We start from the raw sequence: 24,575 nt of genomic DNA on the forward strand, positions 1-24,575 counted from the left end.
GGGTTCCGTGCTTTGCGGGGGCGCGTGTGCCGGCTTCTTCTCGCTGTGCTCTGCAGGAAGGAGGAGACATGCGCTGCAGCCAGCATCGAGGAGAGGAGAGAAGAGGAGACGTACGCAGGATCGGGGTATCGGGTGAGTATGTTGTTTTATTTATTAAAACGGCCTTTGCCGTATAAGACGCACCCACTTTTCCCCCCCCCCCGGTTTTGGGGGTAAAAAAGTGCGTCTTATACGGCGAAAAATACGGTACCTCAGGTCTCTAGTATCACCAAATAGTAATCTGCTCCTGGACCAGCTCAAGGGGGCAATTAAGACAAAACACCGTTAAAAAGTTGACCAAAGGTGTTCTGTTAGTTGGTCCTGCTCCAGATGCTCACACACAGTAGTTAGTAGCAGACATTTTTATTTGGTGTTCATTCCCGCTGCCATTACATAAATCTATTCATATGTATATAACTACTTCCTCAACCCCCACCGAGATGCAATAATAAAGTTGTACCAGTATCTCAGTACTGAGACCCCTAGAGACCATACACAGCATATATAACATATTGCTACAAAAGGGACCCTTTTTTTGCAGGACAATGCACCTGCACACACATCCAACATTGTGGCTGCCAAATTGAACACCCTGGGTTTACCATTGGTCCACCATCACCCCTACTCACCTGACCCGGCACCTTCAGACTATTATCAGTTCCAGAATTTGAAGAAACACCTGAAGGGGCAATGTTTTGAGGACATTTCTGACGTCAATGATGCTGCTGAGAGCTGGTTTGCAGCCAAACAAAAGGACTTTTATTTGAACAGTCTAGAAAAGCTGCAACTACGCTGTACCAAGTGCATCAGTCTCAGAGGGGAATTTGTTGAATAAATGTGTTATTTCATACCTCTGGCTCTCTTCTTTCTAGACAACCCTTTTATGAAAGGTAAAAATTCTGTTTTTTTTTTTTTTTTTTTAAGTGCAACACCGCCCCTAATTAAATGAATGGGAGCGCAAAGCCTACTGGGATACCTACATCACACATCCCGGAAGGCTCTTGGGTTCTCGCAGAAGGAGCCTTTTCGCGCAAAGAGAAAAGTTTGCTGATCTCACGCATGGGTAGTCAGATCGGCAAATTTTCATCCCATCCTATGTCCCCCGATCTTGCACCTGGGTTGGGTGACGTAGGATGAAGAATCCGGAGGAAGAGGAGAAGATGGCGGCTCCCAAAGCTCCGGCTTTGGGACAGATGCCGGGACCCGATGCAAGAAACCCCCGGATGAATTGGACTGCCCTGCGGGATTGAAGGTAAGTGTATAATAATGAATAGCATCCCCAATGCATGTAATGGACAGGTTGTTGCAGCTTGCAGTCACACAGAACCTAGGTGTACATGGGCCTTGTGTGTTATTCACACCCCTTCAATGTGAGATGCATTTCTCCTTTACATATTTATATCCCCATCCTCCAAAGAGTCATAGAGCTCCAAACACTGTGCACTGTAACCAATTGCTTCATTCACCTAAAACAAAATACTTTTCATTCTAGAAATAACCTTACTCGCAGAGCTCATTACCGACACCCAGGCATATGCATAGCACAACCCCTCACTATACTCCCCTCAAATGCAGCAAACATCACCACCTCATACCCCCAGCGTCCACCCACCACGTACTGAACGGGCTCCGCCTGGTAACTAGTGACGCACAATGGCGCCTGATGACAACGGCGCTTTCTGAGTGACGTAATTCCTGTGCGCTTCCGGAAGTGGCGGCTTTCAGTGGCTGCGATTTTTGGAGGATTATAGCGCTCGTATATTCAGTATGTCAAAAACCGTGGCGTATTTCTACGATCCGGACGTCGGGAATTTTCATTATGGTGAGAAGAATTACGAGTAAAGATGCTGTATATGTTCCTGTCACGCTGAGGTGTGATGTGTACGGTATATGTATCACGTCCTAGGAGAGTGAATGCTGCTTGGGGGACAAGGCTGTGTGGGCCCGGTGTTTGCCGGCTGAATACAGGCCTGTATCACGATGTAATGAGACAGTCTTGTGCCAGTGCTGTATCAAATAGACCAAACTTAATGATCCTTCATATAACAAAACAGAATAACTCAGATAATACACCATCTTTGGGGATTTGTAGCCGCAACCAAAATGTAAATAATACACAAAATGCCTTTGTTGCATTTATTTTTTGGTTGAAGTAAAGGTATGGGAACCTTCATACACAATGTGTGGTGCTGTCTTTATTGTCTATGACATCACATATACAATATATTGGCATAGATCTAGCTGTGTGTTTTGTTTACAGATTCAGATACATTTTGGGGTGCAGAAATGTGGCAGAGCAGTGATTGCTGAGTGGGAAAGCAATGTATTGTGTTTGAATGTACCACTAATTATCCCAGGGCAGAAAAGTGGGGTGGCTGCTTCTACATTTATGATGTAAATGATCATTATATTGAGATGATCATTTTATCATTGGGATGTAAAAAAACAACCCTCATACCAGTCAGAGGGCCCATGGCCCCAATTCATTGAGGTTTTACCACACATTGTGTTGTGTCTGTGCATTCTTTTCCCAATAGCTCTTGATATGAGATTCAAAATTTGCCTGCCCCAGTTTTGACTACTATGTCATGTACAGGTAGTCCCTGAGTTAAGAACATCCCACATACAGACGACTCCTAGGTGCGAGAGGGGCAGGACAGAGGCTGGATGGGGGAAGGGGGCAGTTTGCATGTTTTGGCTGATCCTAGGGGGTGAGCTATTTCTGCAGCCTCTTGTAACGCTTTAATGTCCAAGACAAACTCTGCAGTTGTTTCTTTTTGCATATTAAAGCACAGCTTGCTCCAGAAGTTAATAAATGTCTAGGCTCCATAAAGTTTTTTTTTTTTTTTTGCTTTGTTTGTGATTAACTCACAGTGAGGATTTTATAAAGTAACTGACACCACACTGCCTATTATTATGTTGAGACAAACATCTGTCCTAATTGTATTTATTAAAATGATGTACTGTTCCAACTTACATACAAATTCAATTTAAGAACAAATCTACAATCTCTATCTCGTATTTAACCCGGGGACTACCTGTATTATTTTCATATCATTTTTGTGATGTATCAAACAGTCACATATATTGATGTCTGTGTTAATATGTTGAAGTCCCATTATAAATGAATGCAATGTTCCTCAAAATGCAAGTACAACACTTGTTACCAATGCACATTGGTTTAAACCCAGTCTCTAAATTGTCTGTGCTGTGCAGTGCTCACCGTACTACATTATTAGATCTTATGTAATGTAATGTTCTTATGTAATGGTTTTTTTTTGTTTTTTTTCACTATGGTGTCTCTTATGACATTTGTTACCTCTTACAGGCACGGGTCATCCCATGAAACCACACCGTCTGGCTCTTACTCACAGTCTAGTTCTTCACTATGGATTGTATAAAAAGATGATTGTAAGTAACACATTAATAGCTATATCATAGCCATGTACTTTTTTTTAATGGTTATCCTTTCTCTTGTGTGTTACTTCCCCCAACTCCTAGATTGTAAGATTTTTGGGGCAGGTCCTCTCCTCCTCCTGTGTCACTGTCTGTATCTGTCTGCGATTTGAAACCCATATTATTAATAATATTATTATTAATAAACAGGATTTATATAGCACCAACATTATACGCGACACTGTACATTAAAAAGGGGTTGCAAATGACAGACAGTTACAGACAGTGACACAGGAGCAGGAGAGGACCCTGCCCCAATGCGCTTACAATCCATGAGGTGGGGGAAGTCTCACACAAAAGGAGGGGAGATACCGAGCAATGGGAAGTAGTGACAATTTCAAAAGACAGAAGAATACGGGTATGCAAATCTGAAAATGTGTGTTTTGAGTGCTTTTTTAATTGAGCAGAAGGTAGGAGCAAGCCGATTAGAACGAGGAAAAGTCTTGGAACCGTATGTGATGAGGTTATGAGGTAGGAAGTCATTGGAGGAGCGAAGAGAGCAGGTAGGGGAGTATTTTTCTACCAGGTCAGAAAGGTAAGTGGGGCAAGAACTGTGGAGGGTTTGAAGGCAAAGGGATTTATACCCTCTTTACAATTATGTATAAATGTCAGATTGCAAATTGGTTTGAAAAGACAAAAGAACCTTTCAGTTTTGTATTTTTTTTCTTTAAATCAGTTTTTGCAGAATGTACACTTATTGTTATCATAATTTGTGTTGCAGGTCTTTAAACCCTATCAGGCTTCACAGCATGACATGTGCCGCTTCCACTCTGAGGACTACATTGATTTCTTGCAAAGAGTGAGCCCCACCAACATGCAAGGCTTCACTAAAAGTCTCAACGCCTTCAATGTTGGCGATGACTGGTGAGTAAAAATGTATACAATGCACAACTAAAGCAGGAATGATTTGTTTGAAATTAAAACAAATAAATCCAACACAGCCATAAAGTATATGTGAGCTATCTTGTTTTCCAAAATGTTTGTAATTATGTACAGATAGTGTAGTGAATCAAATAGAAAAAAGGTCAGCACTGTTCTTCGAATATCCCTTTTATTTGTTTCCTTGACAAAAAGAACCATTGCACCCCCGAAACAGTGTGTCAGTTAGTATGAAATCACAGTAAACGGATATTCATAGAACCGCAAACGCTGTTTTGAATTATTATGGTGTCTGATTAGACAGTGACAGTCTTTCTACGTCTTTCTAAGTCTTCTCAAGTTTGTTGTTGTTGAAAGACTTTTTTTTCTCATCTGTTGAGAATATGTGAATATAATTGGGATACATATCAGGTTCAGATGACAGAAGAAAATCTAGATCTTTCCTCCTTACCTAGGTGGAATTATTGTATGAATTCTTTTTTGTGATCTTCCTTTGTTTCTTTACAGTCCAGTATTCCCTGGCTTATTTGAGTTTTGTTCCCGGTACACAGGAGCTTCACTGCAAGGAGCTACTCAATTAAACAACAAGGTAATAACCTTTACAGGTGAAAATGACTAATAAGGATGAATAAGTGAAATCTCTGCATATGATTCTTATTCAGCATGTCTCTTGTCTTTTTACCCCATCTTTTTATGTTGTTTGATACACTGCAAACCCCAAACTCTGATACCCCAAAAATGTTTTAGCTGGTAGGGAGAAGTTGTAGGCGTGTGATTTAAAGTTGCCTGGGCAACATGTGACAAATTAGTGTTCCCATAGGGACCAATTAACTCCTACACTTCTGTCGGCATTATATCGTCCCTATATTATGCCTATATATGACCCAATTTTTCAAGAATCGGCCAAAATCAGCTGGGTGGTGACTGAAAAGTGTTGGGTGTTGCACCAAACTAAAAGGTGCTGGGGAGAACACTGCACGAACATGAAGTCTGATTTTCAATCTGAAAGACCAACTTTACACTGTATCAGGTTGTATTGCAGAATAGAAAAGAAAGGCGGTATGTGGAGTACTGTTGCTTTATAAAATGCCCCCGTGCCACCCTTTGGTGTACTCTCTACTTCTAAATTCTAGTGTATTTATATTAGAAACTGAAGTCAGTGGGAAACCTTGCTTTTAAATTACTATTAGATAAGTTATTTATAAGCATGTTGCAAAATAGTAATAGTGCATGTTGTAAATAGTACAGTACAAAATTCCAATCGCTTTGTATTTTTCCATAATAAATTCCTAAAATTGTTGATCTGCAGATTTGTGACATTGCAATTAACTGGGCTGGAGGATTGCATCATGCTAAAAAATTTGAGGTATGTGTATTTGTAATGTTATGTTGAGCTGCAACTATTTTCTTTGTTCTTTATTTCCTTTGCTGCCTCTTACTGTTACCCAGTCATGTGGTTTACAGCGTCTGATTGCCTCAGAATGCCAGCTTTCATCTTGCAGTTAGGAGGTTGCTTTGCAGAGTGGGAGGCTGGTGGTAGAAGAGATTCAGGTTCTTACAGCTGTTGCATATGTAGAGAGCAAATGGCATTACTTTATGTAAATTTATAATTGCAAATGAAAAGTTAAAAGGATTGTTTACTATAGGTAAAGTCAATGTTGATGGTTTGTACTGCTCCATATTCATAGACTATTGTCCTTGTGGTCATACCATTATCTATAATTCTTCCAGTGTTGATTACCTATCCTCATTTTTCTATTTTTTATGTGTGTTTGGTGAATGGGAAAAATACAGATGTTTTATTTACAACCAGTCAATGTCTAATGTTTCTGTAGCTAATTAAATAATGAATAACAATTAGAGACACAGAAACCTCTTTTTTCCCTAGCTTTGTCTGGTCACATTTCTTCCTAGTCTCCATGTACAGGCTAGATTAGTGCATAGAGAGAGCAATAAAGGATCATATGCTATACATAGAAAGCTGTTGGATAAATTTTAGACAAAAAAAAAATACATATCTGAGTTGTGAAGTAATGTTTATTGATCTGTTTACTAATATTTTTTGTCTTTTGTGAAAATTATCTAACTAGAATTATAACTGTCCTCTGGACCAGCAGTCTTGCATGCTGTAGGCAGTTGTGTTAGTCTTCCTGCTATATTATCTGTATGTTATGTAATTTATCCCTGGGGTATAGATATATCATGCTTGTGTACTCCAACATTTACTATCTTGAAATTGAGTATTTATGCTTGGTTTTCTAATAACAAACATGAGATAAAGTGAATGTATGCTTGCTCATCTAAATTCATACTGCAAAAAAATGAGGTGCAAGCTCCCAACATAATATTTATAATCCTATTGGTATTGTCTTTCTCTCACAGGCTTCTGGATTCTGTTATGTCAATGACATTGTGATTGGTATTTTGGAACTTCTTAAGTAAGACATTTCTTTTTTTTTTCTCTATGTGAATATTCTAATTTCCAACCTATTATTCATATAAATAGCATAATCAGGGATTTAATTTAATTGCAGTAAATACTCAGTTTTAGGCCTTGGAAGCGTGAGAATTTTTGTCACAGATAGAATCTGCCTTCTGAGACTTCACATGTAGGAATTTTGCTTAATGGCAGTCTCCCGTTTACAGCTTTGACCTACAAATGTTTCATAGATTTATTCCATAAGTGTTAATATCCTAATTTCTTTACACAGTAAATAAGTGAGGAATATTTGTACAAAGCATTGATATGGTTTAACGTGCCCAGACTTGTTCAGGCCTAGTATATGTAATGGCTTTATCTGTCATATCCAATGTGCCTTGGAGCCAAGGTTAGATGAATAACATTTGAAGGTCACCTGTGACCAGTGCTAAAGTTGGGAGTAAGTGTTAGGTTGCTAAAATTTAGGGGCAAAAAAGGCTGATTTGACTTGGATCTTTAAATGGTAAAGATGTGCACTTGAACCTTATTCAACTGGTACATACACAAAGCACTTTCCTAAAGTGGGAAAAGGTGTAGAACAACTTTTTAACCATGCTTCTTACACAGTGCTCAACCCAGAAATTTTTTTAAGCTGGGTGGGAAGAAATTGTAGGTCGGTGGTAGTCCCTGAATTGTAACTCAACTCATCAGTAGCCACCCAAAAACAGACGGGTGGTTTCTGAAAAGTGCCAGTTGGTGCACCCAGCTAAAATGGGCCGGGGAGAACGCTGATTACATTTATACCTAACATTTGTGGAGCTCATACTTTTTACACCACTTTTTCTTTAGGTCAACATTATTAGCAGTTATTATTATGAACTGAGAGAAATGGACAGAAACAAAACACAGTACAACTTTAATGTCTTCTTACGATAGTAAGTGCAGTGGTCCCCTGCATTCACAGCTATTGTACAGGGGCAACCTTTTGAAACAAAGTGCAGTTTTCTCATTTGGTAGCTTCGCCTGTATTAAACTAACCTTCCTTCCCCACAAATGTATACTGTTCAAGACTGGACAGCTGCAACTTCGCTGTGCTTTTAACATTCATCACAATGTATAAATCAGCGTCCCCATGTCAGCAGAGACGACCCCATAGAAATCCTTGGCCTGAAATGTGCAGGCAACATCAAGCCAGCACTTGATGTAAACACACAGCAGAATTACAGCTGCCCAGTTGCAGTTAGTATGCATTTATAGAGGAGGAGGATGGGTTACTTCTGGTCAGAGTCCACGCAATAAAACTCCACTTTACAGACATCCTGAAAGATCATTGATGTAAGTAGTTCCTGTGTGACAAATTTTCATTGCTAAAGGAACCCCCTGCAACCTCTGGAAAACCCTCGGTGCTTCATGAAACTCTGGTTGAGCAATGTAGCCAGTGGGTAGATTTCAACACATTCAATATCTGTCAAGGCAACAGATATTGAATGAACTAGACGTGAGGAGAAACCTCCCCAGCAGGGGTACAAACAGATTTTCAACCCCACAGAGGTTTTAATCCTCTTTCATTCCATACAAGGATAAAAATAGAGTTAAGTATTAAGTAGAGTTAAGGGTATCGCATTGCTTTTGCAATAGACATCATCCAATTTCTTAATTTCCTCCAGCATTTATAGTTTAGCATTTAAGGTTGCCGTAGGAAAACTAGGGCAAAGACTAAAGTACATGGAAATTAAAATTTTATGATAAAGGAACACGTATTTTTAGTAACTAGTAAAATGTAGGAAATATGTATCAGCTATCACTGACAAATCTTAAGAGAGGTCTAGGAATTATCCTTCCCCGTATATCTGAACTGTGAAATTACTTTGATTAATGAGAATTCTGCACTTATTAAAGGTAGTTTTTTTTTTCCTAATCTTCAAACACTAATTCTGCAGTATGCATGGACTCTTTATCAGCTTTCACATTGATTTGCTCATTTTGCCTATAGCAAATTAAATAAAAACGCGTTCAGTTCAGTTTTGAAGTCTTCTTGTCAGTATACAAGATAACTATATGTGATCTTTCTGCAGCATCAAACTACATTTATCTTCAGCCTCCAAGAGGCCAGTGTTTATCAATAAGGATTTTCAACTTTTTTTTTTTTTTTTTTTCAAGGTTTGATGGTGTTTATTGTTCTTCTAATTTGTCTTTAATGACATGTAACTTGATGACATGCAAGTGTAATCCTTACTTTATTTCATTGGGTGTCCTGCTGTGACTTTTTATTAATTTTTAATATTAATTAATATCTCTGTCCTTATTACTACATGGTTTACTTTGCTTGGTAATTACAAAACAATCTGGATTTATATTCTATTCCTTCTCTCTTTTGTTCTTACAGGTATCACCCACGGGTCCTGTATATTGATATTGATATCCATCATGGTGATGGGGTACAAGAAGCTTTTTATTTAACTGACAGAGTCATGACAGTCTCTTTTCACAAATATGGCAACTATTTTTTTCCTGGTACAGGTAAGAACTTTGTCTTCTTTCTAAATCAGTTAGTATACAAAAATAAAAATCACTGTACATCTGTGTATATAGCATTAGCTACAAAAGTTGAGAAAGCAAACACTGAAATTATCCTGTAATTTTTAACAGTAATGTGCGAGTTATGTGCAAACCCATTTTGTGATGCATAAGTATCTTTTACTTCCAGTTTTTGTCATCTCCCTTCAACCCTGCAACAATCAGTAACATAATCCTTAGGAAATGGTGATTAGTTTATATGTTACCTTATGCTGTATATATAACATTTTGATCCTAAAGACAATATTTATATTTTCAGTTCTGGAAAATTCACCTACAGGCCCATACTACCTAACTGTTTTAATTATGTGTAGTTGTTGGCAGGTTGAATAGTTTCAGGGACCTCAGGTGGTGAGATATCCCACACATGAGTCTCAGGTCTGCCAAATTGCTACAGCCTTTACAAAGCCACATTAGGGGGTCAAGTTTCCATTAGTAATTTCCCCATAATGTAGAATACATAAAAGGGGACCACTTTGTTTTTAAGTGAAGGGGCAACAACACAATGCAAACTGAAATTATGACTAATATAAGATGTTGGTGGGTAATTCAACTATATGGTTGCCACAAAAAGAATTGAGGGAGACAATAGTCTTTGAAAGTGTAACTTCATCCTGGGTCATGTTTTGAACATTGTGGCATGTTTGTAATATTTTACTAAAATGGTATTAGCTTTAATGTGCAACTTTTAACTTTTGTTTCTGAAAAAAATAATATTGTTAGTCAAGGTTATTTTGACTGGAATCGATTTAAATGTTGTTATCCCAGGTGACATGTATGAAGTTGGAGCTGAAAGTGGAAGATACTACTGTCTAAATGTGCCATTAAGAGATGGCATAGATGATCAAAGTAAGTAATCTATTATTATACATATAATGTATTATTATACATTGGTTGCAATTACTGTTAGACAGTTGGGCTTGCTGTTCTCTTTGGCAAATAGCACAGTGAGCTGCATCCTGTGACGCAGTGGCTCCTGCATGTCACAGTCAGCTTCTGTGTTGGCACTTTCTCAGTCCTGCACGTATCCCTTGAAAATGTCTCTGTCATAAGAACTGTCAACGCAACTCAATCTCATCTTAATGGTATACTTTTACTATACAGAAATCTATTTTGTTTTCCTAGCAGTTTTGGTATTTAATGTACTTGTATTAGCAAACACATCTTTTACCTCCTGGTAACCGCAGTGTATTTAGTGTGAATTGTCACTAAGCTATTGTGCCTCATGGACATGCCAGTGGCTATATGTTAGGTCCACTGTATTTGTTCTTGTGACCACTGCTGCTGTCTTTTTTGTGTTCTAGAATTTTAAGTGACATGTGCCAAGAAAATTTCTACATTACTAACTCGGTTATGCTTACATTTTTTTTTCTCCCGCTCACAGGTTACAGACACCTATTTCAGCCTGTCATCAAACAGGTGGTAGATTACTATCAGCCTACCTGTATTGTTTTACAGGTAAGGAAATTCCATGTTTACTTGATGGCGCCCGGACCTTTTTTCTTCCAAAAATTAGTATTTTTCAGTGAATTATTCATATAAAAGGTTTATTTACTTTGTAGGAAAACCAAAAGATGTGTGCCAGTATTGGTACTTGATTGCAGATACTGAGCTTTATTTATACCAGTGGGTCTTTTTTTACTTAAAGCACACTATGTAAAAATCAAGTTCTGTGCTTACCTTTATCATTTGTAAAAGCATAAACATTTCCCAGAACACAGCGAGCAACTGGTGGTATAGGTCAAATATCTATTAATCAAACGTCTATTATCACTGACACACACTGTGGTTTCTCATTTTGGCTTGTACATCCTGTAATAAAGAAACGCAGCATGTGGCAAACATGTACAGCTACCTACCCTGGTAGTTCTGGCTTTCTGAGCCATGTGTATTGGTTGCTTTTCCTACAAAGATAATTTATGATGGCCAAACCAGATATGGACAACAGATGCGCATTTTGCTTGGGCACTGATAGAATCAGATGTATCTTCAACCCAAAAAGTTATGCTCGGCCCAATACTACTTGATCAATTTTTTGAGGTGGGTAATTTCAGTAGCTGTCAGCTTGGCATGTTAGTCAATGGCAGATTACTCTAGAGTGTTTTCTGCACATGTTACAGTTTAAGAAGGTAACAATTCAGCTGTGAACCCAATTATAGTTTTTTATGTTGGTGATCTTTAATCACAAATAGTAACACTGTGTTTTTTGGATGTTTTCTTGTTTCTAGTGTGGAGCAGACTCACTTGGCTGTGACAGACTTGGATGTTTTAACCTGAGTATAAGGGGACATGGGTAAATATTATTATTAATATATTTTTTTGGGTAAAATGTTCTGTTATTGTTTGATCAACTTTTGCCTATTGCTCAATTTTAATATTAACTAATGGTCAGCACTTCTCAAGCTACTACATGATGATTTACCCAGTAACAGTCATAACTTTCTACACTTACTGAATTACTACTGCTCTTTCACCAATAGTAGATCAAAACAGGATCTTGCTGAAAGAAACTACTGCTGCCAAATACCTGAGAAAAGTAGTGCTATAAGTTAATAAGATTTTTAAAGCATTTTTAACCTAAGCACTAAATATATTACATTGCCAGGTAGTAATCAGTCCTTATTAGTCATTGTTGTGTTTTTTTTTTTTCTCTCCCTAAATCTAAGCACACAAAATAAAATACCGGTTTTTGCTATAAAAGACGTATCTTGGTAACCTTGTGAGCTAAACTGATGATAAAAAATACATTATCTTTCTGTACAATTCTAATCCTAATAACTACCATAAAATGGAGATAAACAAAGGCAAGAGATGTTATGAAAGTGACAACCATGGCTGCGTCTGTGAATAGGCAAAGAGAGATAAAGTGAGTGTAGCCAGAGAGGCATAACATGGAACATGATTAATATCAAATGTTTTGCAGTCAATACCCTTATGCTGTTTTGAGTTTTAAAGGCATCCTTTCACCCCATCAACTAGCTTATCTTTACAGGTAAGGGTTTATACTACAAACAACCCTTTGTACTTACATAAAGGTTATTGTTGTGGGTTTTGAGTTTGCAAACAGTCCTCTTTTGGCAGCAGAAAGCTGTAACTATTTATTGTTATATCAATTTAAAAATACTGAAGACTATGTTAGGTTTATGAAATTTAATTAGTTGACACATGTTGAAGCTTTTTGGAAGTCTTTTATAACAGGGCTCATATAGGTCTTTTCGGACTTGTATTTTTCTTTTCTGCAGGGATTGTGTTCAGTATGTGAAAAGCTTCAATATTCCTTTACTAGTTCTTGGAGGAGGTGGTTACACAGTCCGTAATGTAGCACGGTGCTGGTAAGTAGCTACCCTTGCTTTTTCTATAGGATGAGACATAGCTTCATCAAGACAGATTGTAAAACATTGAAATGAAGGTTATCTTTTTAGGTGTTGTACACTTCATGCTTGCAGTCTTCAGATCTTTCTAGTCTTGGCTTGGTACCCTCAAACAGCTGATTACGTTTTTTTTACTATTATATTAGACAGCATTCAAATACTGAAAATATGTTGCTGTAGATTTTGGGATGAATGCCACTGAATAAAGTGTAAAGCACATCATAATCGGTGTTCAGTCCAGAATTTTTTTTAAGCTGGGTGGGAAGAAATTGAAGGTTGGTGGCAGCCCCTGTATTGTGACCAAACTCTTCAGTAACCACCCAAGAATAGCCGGGTGCTGCGCCCCGGCTAAAAGGGGCTGGGGAGAACACTGATAATACTCTCTGCACTCAACACCAGTAGATCTTAAAATCTTTGAAAAGACCAATTAGATTATCTATAGAGATGGGATGTCACATCTATCAGTGGCATCAACATTTTTCAACCAGCCATTGACATAAACAATTTGTCATACTATGTTATACAAAGAGATACAATTAAAGTTTTCAGGCCTAAATAAGCTGAATCTTTACATATGGGAAAAATGTGGAAGTATAAATTTTAATATATATATATTTTTTAATCATCCACTTCACTTTGCTTTGGTTTTCAGGACCTATGAAACCTCATTGCTAGTTGATGAGACAATCAGTGAAGAGCTGCCTTACAGTGGTCAGTTACTAGTTTTATGTATTTTGATTATCATATGGAATAAATACATATGTCCTTACATACATAAGTCCTTACATTGCACATTTTTTTTTCTTCAGAATACTTTGAATATTTTGCCCCAGATTTTACACTTCATCCTGATGTCAGCACTAGAATCGAGAACCAGAACACACGACAGGTAAGATTTTCTGGTTTTGCCTTTTTTTTGTCTACCTTACAATAAACTGGAAAGTTAAATCTGACTCTTATACATGAAAATCTAACCTAGAAGGCTTTTATACTACAACTGGCCACACAATCAAATCTAAAATATCCAGATATTCCTAATTTCCCAGAAAAGGATACTTTACTAAAGGAAATATAGAGTAAGTTTCTGCTAACTTCCCATAGGTGTGAATGTTACTTGGCTATGATGCTGTTAGTTTTTTTTTATCATTACCCACAACAAGTAGGCAGATAATTAGGACAATAGTTATTAAAATAAAATCTGTAAAGTGCAAGTGTGATGCTTCAGACTGTTGACAGATTTTCTAAACATTAATTTACAAGTCAATAGGAATACACCCTTTTTTATTTCTTTGTTTATACAAATCTGTAAACTTCTTTGTTAAGACAAAACTTGTCAACAATTGAAAGGGTTTTGCTTCGCCTATGTTAACGGAAAGTCCATTATTCTTTGTGGTTTGAATAGTTATTAAAAGTATAGTTTTAAATGCTTGTATTGATTGACTTAAAAATATATTAGTTTCTATTTTAACAGATAGTTTCATCACTTCTTTTATACAGTATTTGGATCAAATCAGACAGACCATTTTTGAAAATCTTAAGATGCTGAACCATGCACCGAGTGTTCAGATTCATGATGTCCCATCTGATCTCCTGAGCTATGACCGCACTGACGAGCCAGATCCTGAAGAGAGAGGCTCCGAGGACAATTACACAAGGTATACACACCCCCTCAGTGTTCAACCCAGGCATTTTGCCGGGTGGGAGGAAATTATAGGTGGGTGGCGTCCTCTTTAGTGTGACCCAATTCTCTAATAACCACCCAAAAACAGCTGGGTGGTTACTGAAAAGTGGCGGGTGCTGCGTCAGCTTAAACGAGCTGGGGGGACACTGACCCTGCAGCATTTTTTAATATAAATGCTTGTAAACAAATTGAGCACATAAAAATACAGTACAGTAATGTACACAAGATATGCAGGCATTGGAGGGTCTATAATGTTTTCATAGAAAGAACTAGCTAATTACTAATAGGCTTTTTATACCAGGGGCAGCTAATATCAGGTATTGTTTGAACAGCTATATCAAAATGCTTCCAATGGTGTAATTAACAAACCAAAAAGGAGAAGGTAAAGAGACACTTGCAGGTCACATTGGAGCAGTGTTTTGAACCTTTTTAACATGGGGAACCCTTAAAAAAACTTGCAGGTCTTATAACTTCAGCTCACATTACATTAGTGTGGTGGTCCAAAGGATGAGTTCTTCTTAAATTTCTGTCCAGTGGGCAGAATGCCACCCTTATTGATATTGAAAAATTGGTCACAAAATGCTCATTGCTCAAAAAAATTTGGTTTAGAGACACTGACACAAATAACCTTGCTTAGTTTAACCAAAATATGCTGGTGACTTGAATGCAGTAAGGTAATCCGCTAATTTGTGTCTGTTTTTTTCTCTACCATACAACCTATAAAATAATATGTGATTCTTTTTTCGTTTTGTTTTTTTTTGTTTTTTGTTTTTTTTTTAACCTTTTTTATTTTAAATTACCAGGTTTGTGACCAGTTTGCTTTTAATGATTGTGCATCATAATGTTTATTTTATTTTTTTTAGGCCAGAAGCTTCAAATGAATTTTATGATGGAGATCATGACAATGACAAGGAAAGTGATGTTGAGATTTGAACAGGGTCTCCTCTATCCCTGTACGTCAGACTTTTAAACCTCAGTTGTCTTTTTTTTATTTTATGAACAATATTCACATAATTTCTTGTGAAGATTTTTGGACCAGATCGTTTTGTCTCGTTCCAACAAACTTTGTTGGTGATCCTGTCTTTTTTCAGAGAAGAAGGAATATAAGGCCTATGTGTCTGCTGAAATATCAGGTGTCTGAATGGCTCTGCCGTTGGGGCTGCTTTCATCTATTTTGGAGATATTTGAAACCTCATGGATTTTCTGATTCCTGCCAAGACTTTAAAATTATGTCACTCAAAACTCTATGGATAATTTTACAGTTACACCCTCATTTTACATGTCCCACTTCCTCCCAAAACAAGTTGTATTGTTTTGCTAAGAAATTTTTTTTTACCATATGCTGTGATAGTGGTTACTATATAACAGAGCCAAGACTGGGGTTAGGCAGGGCAGGCACCTGCCTAGGTATAGTCTTGGAGGTTACACTGTGTAGGTCCCTCCACTTCAGTTCCTGTGGTGTACTCCTGGGATTACCTGGTAAATCACCAACCTTTTAGCAGCTGCTTTGGTTGTCAAGTAGCTGAAGCAGGTCTCAGCACTCTGTTTTATTGCTTGGGTTATTAGAGAGAACTTGGACCAGGTTCACCAGCTGTCAGTCTCAGGATCTGCTTTTGTGCTGCTGCTGCTGCTGAGCATATTTGTTTCCCCCACAGTAGAAGATAATCCTGAGAAAGCAGCTGATGAGCCTAACAAAGGTACAGGTTCAGACAAAATGACATTTTGTACATGTGACAATCTATAAGCAAATATGTATATTAATAAATAGTTTGTTTTACCTGAAGTAATTTTCATAGTATTTGTTAGCACACACACTTAAATGTTTTCATATTAAACCATTGCTAACATTGCTTAAGCTACATACACACGTCCAATTGTTCTTGTCCGATAATCGGCTCAGGGCCGATATCGGATGAGAATCTGGCGTGTGTACAGCACCCATCGTCCGAACGACTGTCCTGGCGGATCCACGGACTTTGCACGGCGAACGATCGTAATGCAAAAGAAGGGGCAGGGTGCCGCTCCGTCGTTCTTCCCCTCCCCTATTCATAGAGCAGAACGGTGCTGTATGTACAGCACTCGCTCATGCATCGTGCAGTAGTTAGTCATTAGAAAGGATTGTAAAAGATCCTTTCCAACGACTATATTTGCACGTGTGTATGCAGCTTTAGAGAGAGCTGCTTGTCTTCCAGCAGTGTGTGCCAGAAATACAATGGAAGTCTGAATGTGGGTTTGGTTGTTCAGTTGCACTAATCTAATCCCCAGGAAGAGGGAATTGACAAACAGGCAAAAGGGGCTTTAAAAAGGAAAATGGTTCTAAGACCTGCAAAGTTTTCTAACTGCGTAAAATACCATTTTAACTGAATCCTAAGAAGAAGCATCCTATGGTTTGAAGCCCGCTCATGTTTTAATTGATGTCCTTCTAGTGAGTTTCCCCCTGTAATTGTCCTGATGCCCACACCTAATAGGACTGGAAATCAGAAATACAAGGTTTAGGTTGTCATCAGAACAGCAATAGTGACATCTTCAAGCTAGGACAGTTATTTCAGTAAAAGCTGTCATTTTGTTGATTTGAATAATTTCTCCCATGTTATGTCTACACGGTAGGTAAAGGTCCCTACAAAAAAGTGACTGTGATTTTACATTTTCTATTGCATTGAAAAAAAAAGTAAACTGGATGGAAAGAAATGCTCTTTTACTGTGCAGAAGACCTTGTCTGCAGTATTCAAAAGCGTTGTGATTAATCTGAGCATTGTTTGACTATCTGAGAGTGTGATGGGTAATTATTATGATATCATCACTATTTTTTTCCTTTTGATTGCTCACAGATTTATGTGTCATGAACTGTAAATAGTACAAGTTGCTGCAGAAGATGACAACATTGCAGTCCAACTTCGTATGACCGAAATGGAATTTATTTCCTGTTTTCAGACCATTCTTCATAGGGTTTTTCTTTCCATTAGAAGAGTATCTGTTACTAGACCATTCAATTTAGCAACGATTCTTCTATAAATAAACATGTGCTCTTAACATGTTTTTGGTTGCTATTTATGTGCAAAAGCAGCCCTTGTGAAGATGGCCAAAAGCCTAGCCTGTGGAGCTTTGCCATCTTGGATAAAATATCAATTCATTAAATCTGATTTGCTCTTCTTCCTCTGAAGCTACATATACAAGGAGTTGAGGGTAAGTAAGAGAGTTGGTCTACACTGAGAGTAATTAGGCATTTCTAGAAAAGGCTATGATTTGCAGGAAAGAAAGAATCAAATTTGCTAGCATGTTCGGAAGCACATTGCAAGGGAATACAGGAGTTTATAGAATAGAAAAACTCCCCCAAATGAGTACTTAAAAAGAGCTAACCGAACTAAGTAACAGGGTCTTTTTGTAGCAACACTTAGATTTCCATTCACACAATTACTCACTGTCATTTTCCTTTTGTTTTTGTTTTTTACACTCTAACAACAATCTAACATCTCAGGTAAGTTTGGATATTATTATTATATTTAATACTACTAATAATAAACAGGATTTATGTAGCGCCAACATATTATGCAGCACTGTACTTAAATAGGGGTTGCAAGTGACTGACACATACAGACAGTGGCACAGGAGGCCGAGAGGACCCTGCCCCGAAGAGCTTACGATTTAGGAGGTGGGGGAGGTAACACACAATAGAAGGGGAGGTATTGGAAGTTATCATTCTTTTTCAAAGGACACCTAAAACTCAGTAAAACAATTCAAACAGTCAATGTTAAAACTGCAGTAATCCTCCAAACTAACAGATATCTAATAAGTAGTTATTTCTTGTAATATGGTAGTAAGTCTGCCAGAATTCAGGAATTTGCTATTTTGTAGAAATGTTGTAAAAACCATGGCACACTTATCTGCTAAAAAGTCTTAAACCAGCACATGGCTGCAATGTCCCTTGTTACTTGGGTGCCATTTATGGCCTCTGTCATTTTCACCTGGTTGTCTTTTGAAACCTTTGGCTATCTGAATTGAAAAAGTGAGAATGGTATAGATCCTACCCATGTAAATAGGAGCTACTTTGTCTTGGAATGGAAGCAGGTTAAACCCGTGAGTAGTGTGTGTGGGGCTCATTGCAAAAAAAAACCACAAAAGTCCTGACAGGCAGCAGAAAAACTTGATCAGGCCATTTAGATGAGAGTGCAGTGCATGGCAGTGTGTGTATGTTTTGCTTATTAAACCCAATGACAGATTGACAGCTGTAAAAATTCTATATAAAGTTGGCACTGTCGTCAATTTTGACATACTTTGTGTGGGATTTTAATTGGTTCTTTTATGCCTTATTTTTTTTCTTATGTCTTATTTTTTTTCCCTGTTGAGGCTCCTAAAGTTCCATACATGTGCATCCCGTGTAGAGTAATAGTGTAACAAGGATATAGCAGGTGATATACACCATATTACTTTTGTGGTTCCACAGGCATTCAGAGCAGTGTAGAAAAATGGGAACAGTTTCAGAAGATAGTAGGAGCCACACTCTGAGATCACTGCTTACCCACCAACAGCAAAAGTTCTGCTTCACCTGTTGGCAGGGGGAAAAGTGTTTCTACTTAAAGCGGAACTAAACTGAAAATAACAAAATCTCACTTACTTTATTCTTGCAGATCCCTCGATAGCACTGGTCCTTACTTCAATCCGGTCCCCTGGCATCCTAAAATTCCTCTTTGTCCCGACACAGATAAAGCGCCGGGCTCAGCCATCTTGGGTCTTCTCCTCTGTCTTATTCTTGTCTTCTTGCTATGTCACCCGATCTAGTATCGGGTGATGTAGCCTGCTGTAAAGGTGAAAAATAGAGAACTGGTCTCACTGCGCATGCGTGGGAAAAAATGCCCCCTGGAGCAGCCAGAGCTTCCCGGGATGTGTGACACAGGTATCACCGAAGGCTCTGCGCTCACATTCTCTGCATCAATCAAGACTAAAAGGGGCAACAATCTTGTGTTTTAGGCAGAATAAAATTGTCTACACTTACCTACTCTGCATAGGTGCAAGCTTTACTAGCTCCCAAAGTGTTTCTGACATCTTGTCTAGCCTTTGTCTGGCTTGGTCTTAGTCCGGCTTGGTCTTTGTCCAATTCGATTGGCCCATCCAGGTTTTTGTAACTCCTGGCAATGGCCCTGGAATTAATGAACAAGGGTATGGTAAGGCTTTAGCTGCTTATGCAGGGCTCCATGCCGACTCTAGAAAACTGCTTGAAGGCTGGCAAGAAGCTTTTATTGCATGACATGAAATGATCTCAATGGCACTGAAAAATGTGTGTTGGTATTTTTCTAGATGCTGGCTGATTAATGAGAGCTATGATTAAATTCACCGGTCCTGTTTGGCTAACAGCATCAACACCTTCATATACCCAAAACCCTACTTTTTAATTGCATGTACATAATGTTTTCTGTTTTTTTTTTTTTTTTTTTTTTTTACCCAGGATCTTTCTACTTTACAGTCAATTCCAAAAAAAGATTTCAAATGCAAATTTATATCCACATAAACACAGAACAGTATATTAGTGTGTTAAAGAATAGAAATCAGATTACATCAGTGAACATTTTTCTTCTAATAGCTTTATCCCTATTACAAAGAGACAATACCTTTTGAAAACTAGACAATGTTAGATTAACTTGAAGCATAATACCTTGTTTTTTTTAACCACTATTATTTAATGAATCTCACAAAATAAGTGCAAGTCTTGCAGCTATTTTCAAAGTGCAGTTCAGTGTCCCTATATTTCTGTTCTCATTTTGACTGTCTTTCAGCTACCACAGCATGTCAGAAAACTGAATTGAAGCTAATCTACTGCATAGAATGATGATGATTCTGATTTCAGTAAGTGGGAGAAATAGAGTTTGCTCATATACTATAATGTATAACATACTTCCAAAGTATGAGTTCCAGTTTAGAGATAAGCAAGTGACTGCTGAGCTGTGAGAACAGTGAAAGTTCTGGTCCTGTCCTCCCTACACTGACATGCATCCTGCCTTTGATCAGTCACTGACAGTACAGGATCAATGTATTTTAAAAAGAAATAGAAGACACTACATAGAGGGAGGTTTAGGGGTTCTTTTTAAGGTTCTGAGTAAAGTTCAGGTTTAGCACACCTTGTTGTTTTCTGTCCTGTGATCATAGAGTCACCATTCTCAAATTTTTGTGTCAGAGTTTAGGTTAGGGACAGCCTTAAATCCTGACTCTGGCAGGCACATCTACCACTGAAATGCTGATTGGGAGAGAATACAAGTAAACGTACATCAAAGTTATCCTGAAGAGGTAAGGCTACAACCCATACTAAAGATTGAAAGAGTAAGTGCCTATATGATTTGGTGTCAGCCTCTTGCAGTCCAATGTACAGCATAGCTCAAACCCAGAGTAGGAAAAACAGATAGTCAGATATACTGAACTGCAAAAAGCATGCTGATTGGAAGGAAGAACACAGACATACAATATGTGCTTATCAGTGTGCTGTTTTTCCTTTCACTTGCTTCCCGGATAGTTGGCATGTTTAGGAAATCTGGTGGTGCATGGGCCCAGGCTTTTTGCTATTGAGACCTTGTCACCTGTGCTAAGTTATTTTTTATCTTTAGGGAGTTACTGCAGTGCATTTGTTTGGTTAAAATAAGATAAAATTATTATATTTGACATAGGATGGACCTGATATTCATTCACTGGGTCATTGATAGCAGTTCTCACATGACAAGTTTATTTTAAAGCAAAATTGTTGTGTGATTTAGAGTAATAATGTGATAGCTAGATAAAAAAGTGCTTATCCTCAAAAGGCTTGAAATATAATCTGAATTTAAGGCACCCCGGAAGCTCAGAAACCCAGGGACTTCTATTATACAAATCAACTAGGAAGTTAGTATTTTGCATACCTCTTAACCTCTTTTCTTATTGACTAGTTGGTGGTTGCAAAACTGGGTTTGAGCACTCCGTGCATTCTCAAAATTGATTAGATATGTGTTTATAAAGCTTAGCCAACACTATTGTATTATTAAATAATTTACTTTAGGTACACTGTACTGTTACCAGTTATTCTGAATTAAATTATTTCATATTGTTAGAGTTGTAAAGTGAAAGACATTAAAAAGTTCTTGATTATGGAGTGGTTCAGAAAAATAGTGATCATAATAATGTCTGTGAGATATAGCGGTTACCAGGCTGTTGTCACTTGTAGCCACTTAAACATAAGAAATGTAGCCATGTGTAGCGTATCTAAAGACTATTGACATCATTGAAGTGCAGCAAACAAAGGGCCCTTTTAAAAGATCTACGCAGATAATAATAAAGTGTAATTGTGTGTTTTTTTTCTATTATCTGTAGCGGTTACAAGTATCCCAGAAAACTGAAAAAAAAGAAAAATCAAAAAGACCTATTGCAGGAAAATAGTTACAGTTGCAAGGAAAGGATAGTACACCCTCTTTTTTAAAATGTAGGTTTTTACATAATAAAACATCTGGTCCTTAGGAGGTTTGCAAATCTATTTAAACCCAATAACCTAAGGTATAAAACAACACACATTTCATTCATTTGATTGTCATTTGTTCATCAAAAATGAAGCCAGAATGAAGATGTCTTATGTGAAAAAGTCCTGCAAGAGCTTGTAGAACTGTTTTAGCAGCACAAACTTCAAGTCATTATTTTCTGTATGACTTATCTGTCATATCATGGAGTTATTTAGGCACATTTTTCTTTACAACATTCCTTTATCTGGCAATAGTTTATGCACAGTTTTGGTAAGGTCTTGCCACTGTGTTTGCATCAGATTGAGGTCTGGACTTTGACTGGGCCATTGCATCACATTAACTCTTTTTCAGCCATTCCATTGTAGATTTGCTGGTGTGCTCGGGATCATTGTCCTGTTGCATGACCCAATTTTGAACAAGCTTTAGCTGTCACACAGATAACCTCACTTTTGACTCTAGGATACTTTGTTATACAGAGGAATTAATGGTTTACTCAATGACTGCAAGGTGCCCAACTCCTGTGTCTGCAAAACAAGTCTAAATCATCACCCCCCTACCACTGTGCTGGATGTTTGGCATGGGATGTTTGTTATGCTGTATTGGTTTTTGCCAAACATGTCCATGTGAATTATATACAAACCTCTCAACTTTGGTCTTATCTTTTAAAGATAGTTGGTCATGTGGTTTGTTCAGTTACAAAGTTGCAAACCTAAGCTATGCTGCCATATTCATTTAATAATTTATCTCCACCATTGCTGCTAACTCTTCAAGTTGTCTGGCTTTTATAAGGGTAATCAGCTTCAATACTTTCAATCACTTACATGGAAAAATACATTTCTGACTTTATCTAACACTCATTTTCCACATGCTTGTCCTAGGAGCAATATCAGAAGGAGACCAATAAGGGCAGCTTCAAAAAATTTTGTAATATAGTGGATGACAACAGGGTATACACTCTACAATTTTCAATCAGCTTTTAGAATTATTGTGTTAGAATGAAATAGAATATATATATATATATATATATTGCCACTTTTTGTCTTGCTATGCAGTTAGCATGAGTAACCCAGGTAGACGAGTAAGTGTGGGCACCAAAACTGTAAAAATATCTATCCTATTTCTATAAATATTATTTATAAAAAAATCTTGCACCCAGAACCCTTACCAACAGCTACCAACACTTTTTTTCTTTGTTGGTTACTTTAAATAAATGCATTATAGTACGATTAGATCTAAAACATGATGAACTGGACATAGTTAAAGTAAGTTTTAACTGGTCAGACTGGATAAGATTAACATTGGAATATGTAAACCACATCAAGTGTTTAAGTCACTTTAGTTCCATTCTTCCTGATAAGAAAACTCCCCAGAGTAGAACTCCAAAGCCATCACAATTCTTTTTTTTTTTGGATAGATTGGGGGAATCATTGTCACTGCACCATGCATTTCTACTGGCAGATTTCCTTTCTCTTTCCTTGTACTGGGGACAGCTACAAATGTTTTTCTGTCTGTCTGTATCAATGATTACCCGGACAGATAGGAAGAATGAGTCATTATAGCAGAGACATAGCAATACAAACATGGCAGGGGTCCTAACACCCCCTACTGTATCCAAAGAAATAAAAACAAGGCAAATGTTTCTATAAGGAATTAGTAATAAAGGAGCCATTTGGCTTCATCAAATTCTTCCAGCCTCAGTTATTGTTATGTGAAATACAATTTTCTTGTAAATCAGTGAAACACTGAGCTCACTGGAGTGGTAAGAATGCAGAAAAGCTGCAGTAGAATCCAGAGGTGCCTAATATATAATTGTGCAGCAGGGGGCGCTGTGGTCGTTTGCATAACTTCACTCACACCCACTTGGCTTTCAATCGTGTGACAATAAAATGGTACATTCTGGATTTTTTCTGGAAAACGAATAGCGGCTGCTGTCCGGCTGTATCAATAGAGGCAAAGTTGTAAACATAACTGTTATCTATAAAAGTCCACCTTAAATAGACAAAGAAGCGGAAATTGAATTTTCTCCCTCATGTACGCTTGGTTTAGTCTGAACCCGGAAGTGCTGAGGAACAACTTATTTCAAACTGGAGTTTTGCCCTTTCTTCCGCCCTCACGTGTGAATGGGATCGCCTGTTGCATGCGTGCTCATGAATATTCAGATTGTATGCTAATGAGGCCCGGGCAGCGTGTACTGCAGGCTAGGCAAGTTGTAGGGGACAAGACCGAGTCCAGGACAGCGGCGGGCCCGGGACTGCCATAGGAAAGGGACCTGAACCGAACACAGCGTTCCGGAGCCCGGATTATAGCGTGAAGGGCCAACCCGCCCTTTACTTCTTTCTATTACCGGACAGGCCTCTGGGGAGAGGGAGCCGGCGGCATGGATCCGCCAGCCGGAGGAGGCGGCTATGGAGGGGGTCCCCCGGCTCCCAGCAAAAGCACCAAGGAGAAGAAAAAGCTGAAGAGCCAGGAGGAAGGGGGAGCAGAGAAATCCAAGAAATTTGTAAGTTTCCTGGACTGACTGCAGCTTCTCACTCCATGAATTCCCCATTACACTGCTGCTCTGTTTATATAAACACTGCCCGGGGTATATATGTGCCAGGGGGCATCTACCATGTCTGACAATACCAGGGGGTCACCCATCATACCCTGCCTGTGACCATTATATATGTCTGATAATACCAGGG

At 38.1% G+C, this 24,575-nt stretch overlaps 2 protein-coding genes and 1 long non-coding RNA gene across 3 annotated transcripts in view; 2 read left to right on the plus strand and 1 right to left on the minus strand.

Annotated features, from left to right (window-relative positions):
- The window catches only part of LOC140323514 (uncharacterized), a 33,988-nt gene extending 9,987 nt beyond the window's left edge, over positions 1-24,001 (minus strand). Inside the window, exons 1-3 of the long non-coding RNA XR_011919392.1 lie at positions 23,881-24,001; positions 19,413-19,557; positions 19,035-19,217 (exon numbers count right to left, since the gene is read on the minus strand). This is a non-coding gene — a long non-coding RNA (uncharacterized lncRNA). The remainder of the gene's footprint in view (positions 1-19,034; positions 19,218-19,412; positions 19,558-23,880) is intronic.
- On the plus strand, positions 1,733-16,205 carry HDAC3 (histone deacetylase 3). Its single transcript, XM_072400669.1, has 15 exons — positions 1,733-1,861; positions 3,368-3,450; positions 4,217-4,359; positions 4,882-4,963; positions 5,684-5,740; positions 6,757-6,812; positions 9,180-9,313; positions 10,139-10,219; positions 10,755-10,828; positions 11,599-11,663; positions 12,613-12,702; positions 13,394-13,452; positions 13,551-13,630; positions 14,239-14,396; positions 15,286-16,205. The coding sequence occupies exons 1-15, from the start codon at positions 1,807-1,809 to the stop codon at positions 15,353-15,355; spliced, it is 1,287 nt and encodes a 428-aa protein (XP_072256770.1). The 5' UTR covers positions 1,733-1,806; the 3' UTR covers positions 15,356-16,205.
- A 27-nt stretch (positions 24,002-24,028) lies between the features above and the next one.
- Positions 24,029-24,575, plus strand: part of DIAPH1 (diaphanous related formin 1) — a gene marked incomplete in the record, with an annotated part of 161,638 nt that continues 161,091 nt past the window's right edge. The window contains 1 exon segment of the mRNA XM_072400670.1: positions 24,029-24,391. Within this exon segment, the coding sequence (XP_072256771.1) occupies positions 24,269-24,391 (123 nt within the window).

The sequence above is a fragment of the Pyxicephalus adspersus genome, chromosome 2 (genome assembly GCF_032062135.1).
Source record: "Pyxicephalus adspersus chromosome 2, UCB_Pads_2.0, whole genome shotgun sequence".
Classification (NCBI taxonomy): Eukaryota; Metazoa; Chordata; class Amphibia; order Anura; family Pyxicephalidae; genus Pyxicephalus; species Pyxicephalus adspersus.

What these genes read in the sequence shown, in the direction of transcription:
- HDAC3 (XM_072400669.1), top strand. Translation starts at nt 1,807, where the DNA reads ATGTCAAAAACCGTGGCGTATTTCTACGATCCGGACGTCGGGAATTTT. An exon ending in CGTCGGGAATTTTCATTATG is followed by an intron (nt 1,862 to 3,367) that starts GTGAGAAGAATT and finishes TACCTCTTACAG; the next exon opens with GCACGGGTCATCCCATGAAA. An exon ending in AGATGGCATAGATGATCAAA is followed by an intron (nt 10,220 to 10,754) that starts GTAAGTAATCTA and finishes TCCCGCTCACAG; the next exon opens with GTTACAGACACCTATTTCAG.